This window comes from Sinocyclocheilus anshuiensis, unplaced genomic scaffold (assembly GCF_001515605.1).
Source record: "Sinocyclocheilus anshuiensis isolate Anshui unplaced genomic scaffold, SAMN03320099.WGS_v1.1 scaffold10, whole genome shotgun sequence".
NCBI lineage: Eukaryota > Metazoa > Chordata > Actinopteri > Cypriniformes > Cyprinidae > Sinocyclocheilus > Sinocyclocheilus anshuiensis.
Genome location: NW_015546018.1, coordinates 252899 through 260172, shown reverse-complemented (window position 1 = coordinate 260172; position 7274 = coordinate 252899). Strand labels below are relative to the sequence as shown.

The 7274-nt window shown below is 39.7% G+C and overlaps 1 protein-coding gene across 1 annotated transcript; it reads left to right on the top strand.

Annotated features, from left to right (window-relative positions):
* Nucleotides 1–2424: 2424 nt before the first annotated feature.
* On the top strand, nucleotides 2425–6993 carry LOC107698541 (uncharacterized). Its single transcript, XM_016499569.1, has 4 exons — nucleotides 2425–2770; nucleotides 2818–3031; nucleotides 5478–5580; nucleotides 6466–6993. The coding sequence occupies exons 2-4, from the start codon at nucleotides 2868–2870 to the stop codon at nucleotides 6991–6993; spliced, it is 795 nt and encodes a 264-aa protein (XP_016355055.1). The 5' UTR covers nucleotides 2425–2770; nucleotides 2818–2867.
* Nucleotides 6994–7274: the final 281 nt, after the last annotated feature.

The window sequence follows — 7274 nt, the reverse complement described above, 5'->3', positions numbered from 1 at the left end:
AAAGACACAGATGATTATAAAAAAAGATCTTTGAAATTAAAATTAATAACGGTAAGAAAGAACCAGAGTACTGTGAACGTACCTCACTTCAAACTGTAATGGTCTGTGTGTAAATTATTTTCTAAACTTTAGTGAAGCGTTTGTTCAAGTAGACTTTGTTGCTTGTGGAAACCTCACGCGAGCCTGAAAGGTACTTAAAACTTCAAATCTGATTTGCACTTTTGAAGACTGTTCACCAGACTAAATTTCAGTCTGGCAGAATTTTCTGCACACTTCACCACTGAGGCCAAAATTAGCATTGTGAATGTAAGAGCCTCACACTACATTGTTTGATTGAATTGTATTTCAGGGCAGTTCGTGAAGACAGATAGCCTGGACAGAAGTCCGTTCCAGATCCAGCCTCCACCCCAGACTTCTCACTCACAAGGATTTCTGTCTACTAGATATTATGTGTACTCTTCAGACTTAGGTGCATGCAGATATTATTCAGAGACATGAACACTTAAATATAGCAAAAATAGAGAAAGTACCTTATTTAAGAATTTTGTGTTAATTGCGTTAACATTAAAAACAATATATATATTTTTACTGTTTTTTGTTTTGTGTTCCAAAGCACCTAAAAGCCAATTCACACTGCCATATTCCAACAGGGTGAACACACTGCCCAAGCAAAACAAATAAGCATGTTAGGTGTGAGATTCATTCAACTTGGTTTGCTGATTAAACATGATTAAATATTTGTTCAGAATACTGTCGTTGTTGTGACTATTCATCTGGGAGGGGTGGGTTATGGTTTTGTTGAGGCTGACATGTGGAACCCATCTGGTCCAGCGTATAGGACCAGAATAGGCCAGCTATGGTCATACAGGTGGCTGAGATATGGCTCTGTCATGGCCCTCTTGTGGCCCATATTTTGGCTGCCAGGTTTAGTTCACCTGGATCAGGCTCAGGTGTGGCTCAGTTTTGGGCTTTCTGGTTAAAGATTGGTGTTGATATGGTTTACTTAAGGTTGTGTTTTGGTTCCATTGTTACATTTTGATCTGGCCCAATTCAGGGCCAGTTATGGGTAATTAACTTGGCTGAGACTTGGGCCAGTTATGGCCCATGTGTGGCCCTTGTCTGGAATCCAGACCTGGTCCACACTAGTACCGTAATTCATTGCGGTATGTGGGCCAAGCAAAAGCTTGTTGTGGGCTGGAGCTAGGCCAGAGATAAAAATTACTATGTGGGTATATTTCTTTCATATGTGTCTGCGGAGCGCTGGACTAATGAGTGTCTATGTAGGTACACAAACTTTTGAAAAGCATGTGATTTGAGGCTAAGCTCTAATTGGCTTGTTTCAAATTGTCCTTGGGGCACAGCGCTCTGCCACGAACCCTCCCACTTTTGTTGTTAGAGCGAATCAATATTGTTTTTATATGTTTGGCCTCATGTGATTGGACCGTTCTCAAAGACTTTCATTCCGCTCAGCGGCAGCTCGTCAGTTGACAGACAGGTACTAATTAATGTGGAAGCAAGCTCAATATCTCGAGATGAAAGAAAGTTCGGTTTTATCTTTACAAAAATACCCGTTCACAAGGCGTTCGGATGAAAAAAAAAAAGGATAAAGGAGTTTGGACCAGATCGACCGTACTTGCAAATTCACCAGCAATCAAGTGATCGCGTTCGCGCCTACACTCGGGGCTTTTCCAGCACTTCTTATGGCAAATGGAGTTGGCTGGCTGGATGTGATGTAAGTCATGCCTTTTATTGTTTTCCGTGTTTGCTGTTTCAAAGTCATGGCACCGAAACGTTGTGGACAACAACAGGGGTTCGCGACTTAAAACATCTCTCTGAAAAGTGCAAGCAGCATGAAATTAGCCGAAGCCATCTTGACAAAGCTATGAGGCTCCAGTTTTTTGGGAAGCTTAGCATTGCTGAACAGCTAGATGAAGGCTACAGGATTGGCATTAGAAGGCACAATGAAGAGGTCACTAAAAATAGACATATCCTGTCTAGAATAATAGACTGTCTGAAATTTTGTGGCGTGTTTGAGCTGGCTTTGCGTGGCCATGATGAGAGCGAGACGTCAGACAATCCCGGGATATTACGTGGCCTGGTCGATTTTTTTGCTTCTCTTGGAGTTTTGAAAGAGCACCTCGAGAATGCCACAGTGTTTAAGGGAACTTCGAAAACCGCGCAGAACGAGCTGTTGGACTGTATGTTGTCTGTTGTGAGGGAGCACATAATCCAAGAAGCACAGAGCAGCGACTTTCTCTCAATCCAGACCAACGAGACCACCGATATTGCCACACAGTGTCAACTTGTGCTTGTGCTGCGGTACATTGACGCCAAAAGCAACGTACAGGAGAGGTTTTTTGAGTTTATTCCTCTGCGTTCAACTACAGCTGCTTCCATCGCTACAGCACTAAAAGAGCATCTTGCTGTCATCCTTCCAGAGGTTCAGAAGAATAAACTCATCTCCCAAGCGTATGATGGAGCCAGCATGATGAGGGGTGCCACTGCAGGTGTTCAAAGGAAGATGCAAGATGTGTACCCAAATGCTATTACATCCACTGCTATGCACAACAACTCAATCTGATAATGCAACAGGCCACTTCTCACATACCCAAAGTGAGAAAAAAATAATAATTTCTGACCTTGGAGGATTTGCCATCTTTTTCTCAAGATCACCCAAGAGCACAGATGTCCTTGATAAAGTAGTTGCCCATAGACTACCAACATCAAGCAGAGTCAGATGGAACTTCCACAGCCGTGCCATCAATTCAGTGTTTGAGCACAGAGAGGACCTCATCCGCTGTTTTCAAACTATACGAGACTCAGGTGACTTTGACCCTGTTACCGTCAGAGAGGCAGGAACCTTTGCCATGCTGCTGGAGGATCAGGATTTTAAGTTTTTTTTTCTGCAACTTTTCCACAACATCATGCCACATGTGGACCTCCTCTATGCCAAACTCCAGAAGAAGGACATAGATTCAGTCCACATCAGGGGGAGCATCCAGCAGTTCCAGCAGGACATACAGAAGATCAGGTAGCAGCTGTATTCCTTGTTTTGCATTTATTATTATTATTATTTTTTTTATTATTATTATTGATACGTTTTCTTATTCCTTTACAGAAATTCTCTCCATTCCCTGGTTGACCAAAGCAGTGAAGGTGGTTCTCAACCGAAGAGGCGGCGGTCACTCAGTCCAGAGGTCCATTAATGGATTGCAGCAGAAGTGAGTTTTTATTGCAGTCAAAATAAACCATTACCAACAAGTTAAACTGCATTGTTTATTTACCTTCTATGGGTACTTGTAAATGTCTTCTCATGTCTTTGATTTTATTCAAAATTTTGCTTAAGTATTGTAGCAAAGAGTAGATCCTTAAGATAAAGAAACATTTAAATAATATAAATAATAATAATAAATTTGCCCATTGGTTTTGATAACTTTACTATGAGAGGATTACTATTCCATGTTTGTGGGATCAATGTGAGGAGCAATAATATTGTAGTCACCAAAGACTTTTACAATTACCCACAGAAGGTAAATGAAACGATGCAGTTTAATTTGTTGCAAATTCATTTGTTGCAAGCACAATGGCTTGTGTAGATGATACAGTTATACAATGACCATGTCTCTTTTCAAATAAGAGTCTTTAAGTGTCTCATTATAGAAGCATTATATAAAAAAGTTAATAATAAAAAGTATTTTGGAGATCAGTTTTGTTGATTATAAGCTGATTATATTGGGCTTTATGAAACCATAATAAATGTATATGCATTTTTTATATACTGCAAGGCTATATTTTTAACCATTTACACAGTCTTTAAACTGATCTAAAAGGATTTGTTATTCTTTGGTTTCCTCTTGTGGACAACATTAGTATTACAGCCTTCATCTCTGAGTTTGATTAAAATAAATGGCTGGTGTTTTAAAAATTGCTGTTAGCGCCCTGAGCATCAGAAGTTCATGAAGCTTGACATGTTTACTAAGAATGAACATGTTTATGAAGTTGGTCTCCCTTTATAACTTAAATTGGTCATTTTAAATGTAGCAGTTGAAGTTGACATTTTGTCATCACTACATAATTTTTGTTTTTATCCTTTACTGCGTAGGTCTGTGATACCATACTCAGACCTGTTTCAAAGTCATGGCACCGAAACATTGTGGACAACAACAGGGGTTCGCGACTTAAAACATCTCTCTGAAAAGTGCAAGCAGCATGAAATTAGCCGAAGCCATCTTGACAAAGCTATGAGGCTCCAGTTTTTTGGGAAGCTTAGCATTGCTGAACAGCTAGATGAAGGCTACAGGATTGGCATTAGAAGGCACAATGAAGAGGTCACTAAAAATAGACATATCCTGTCTAGAATAATAGACTGTCTGAAATTTTGTGGCGTGTTTGAGCTGGCTTTGCGTGGCCATGATGAGAGCGAGACGTCAGACAATCCCGGGATATTACGTGGCCTGGTCGATTTTTTTGCTTCTCTTGGAGTTTTGAAAGAGCACCTCGAGAATGCCACAGTGTTTAAGGGAACTTCGAAAACCGCGCAGAACGAGCTGTTGGACTGTATGTTGTCTGTTGTGAGGGAGCACATAATCCAAGAAGCACAGAGCAGCGACTTTCTCTCAATCCAGACCAACGAGACCACCGATATTGCCACACAGTGTCAACTTGTGCTTGTGCTGCGGTACATTGACGCCAAAAGCAACGTACAGGAGAGGTTTTTTGAGTTTATTCCTCTGCGTTCAACTACAGCTGCTTCCATCGCTACAGCACTAAAAGAGCATCTTGCTGTCATCCTTCCAGAGGTTCAGAAGAATAAACTCATCTCCCAAGCGTATGATGGAGCCAGCATGATGAGGGGTGCCACTGCAGGTGTTCAAAGGAAGATGCAAGATGTGTACCCAAATGCTATTACATCCACTGCTATGCACAACAACTCAATCTGATAATGCAACAGGCCACTTCTCACATACCCAAAGTGAGAAAAAAATAATAATTTCTGACCTTGGAGGATTTGCCATCTTTTTCTCAAGATCACCCAAGAGCACAGATGTCCTTGATAAAGTAGTTGCCCATAGACTACCAACATCAAGCAGAGTCAGATGGAACTTCCACAGCCGTGCCATCAATTCAGTGTTTGAGCACAGAGAGGACCTCATCCGCTGTTTTCAAACTATACGAGACTCAGGTGACTTTGACCCTGTTACCGTCAGAGAGGCAGGAACCTTTGCCATGCTGCTGGAGGATCAGGATTTTAAGTTTTTTTTTCTGCAACTTTTCCACAACATCATGCCACATGTGGACCTCCTCTATGCCAAACTCCAGAAGAAGGACATAGATTCAGTCCACATCAGGGGGAGCATCCAGCAGTTCCAGCAGGACATACAGAAGATCAGGTAGCAGCTGTATTCCTTGTTTTGCATTTATTATTATTATTATTTTTTTTATTATTATTATTGATACGTTTTCTTATTCCTTTACAGAAATTCTCTCCATTCCCTGGTTGCCCAAAGCAGTGAAGGTGGTTCTCAACCGAAGAGGCGGCGGTCACTCAGTCCAGAGGTCCATGAACGGATTGCAGCAGAAGTGAGTTTTTATCGCAGTCAAAATAAACCATTACCAACAAGTTAAACTGCATTGTTTATTTACCTTCTATGGGTACTTGTAAATGTAAAAATCTCATGTCTTTGATTTTATAAAAAAATGTTGCTTAAGTATTGTACGAAAGAGTAGATCCTTAAGATAAAGAAACATTTAAATAATATAAATAATAATAATAAATTTGCCCATTGGTTTTGATAACTTTACTATGAGAGGATTACTATTCCATGTTTGTGGGATCAATGTGAGGAGCAATAATATTGTAGTCACCAAAGACATTTACAATTACCCACAGAAGGTAAATGAAACAATGCAGTTTAATTTGTTGCAAATTAATTTGCTGCAAGCACAATGGCTTGTGTAGATGATACAGTTATACAATGACCATGTCTCTTTTCAAATAAGAGTCTTTAAGTGTCTCATTATAGAAGCATTATATAAAAAAGTTAATAATAAAAAGTATTTTGGAGATCAGTTTTGTTGATTATAAGCTGATTATATTGGGCTTTATGAAACCATAATAAATGTATATGCATTTTTTATATACTGCAAGGCTATATTTTTAACCATTTACACAGTCTTTAAACTGATCTAAAAGGATTTGTTATTCTTTGGTTTCCTCTTGTGGACAACATTAGTATTACAGCCTTCATCTCTGAGTTTGATTAAAATAAATGGCTGGTGTTTTAAAAATTGCTGTTAGCGCCCTGAGCATCAGAAGTTCATGAAGCTTGACATGTTTACTAAGAATGAACATGTTTATGAAGTTGGTCTCCCTTTATAACTTAAATTGGTCATTTTAAATGTAGCAGTTGAAGTTGACATTTTGTCATCACTACATAATTTTTGTTTTTATCCTTCAATCTATAGGTCTGTGATACCATACTCTTACACACCATGGAATGGTTCTCCTTCACAAACCACCTTGTTAGTGCCACCTTGCTTCAAGCAGACAGGTTTGAACAGTACACAATGGCGTTTCCTGAAGATGCACTGAGCAGGACTTTGAAGGCCTATTCAGTGCTCGACGGGAGTAAGCTGAAGACAGAGCTTAGTCTCATCTACTGCAAGGAAGAGTTCAGAGCCTGTTGTGGTGCTTTGGATCTACTCCAGCTGTTTATGGAGAACAATCTTGAGGAAGTCTTTTCAGAGACCATAACTCTCCTAAAGATACTTGTAACCACACCCATGACCACAGCAGAAGCTGAGAGGTGCTTCTCAACCTTGAAAAGAATTAAAACTTACCTGAGAAATAGCGTGACCCAAGAGAGGCTGAATGCATTGGCCATGCTGTCAATGGAGAAGAGACTGGTGACTGAGATGACTGACTTTAACCAGAAGGTCATTGAGAAATTTGCAAGCCAGAAAGAAAGGAGAGCAAAATTTATTTTCAAGTAGTGCTACTGGCCAGTGATTAGGCAACATTTCTGTTTTTTTTTATTATGGTTTTCTTGATTACTTCATTACTGATAATAAACCCAAATTGAACTAAAATTCACTGATTTGTGGTACGTTTATTGCATGCTTTAACAGTCGTATTTTCATTTTTTTTTTTTAGCTAAGCAGTAATGATACATCCTCACCTGATAAATGGCTTTTACATTCCTGCAGTTACTAACAGTTTGATTTTCAGTTGTTTGCGCCCCCCCAAAAATTTTTAGCACCAGCCGCCACTGTTT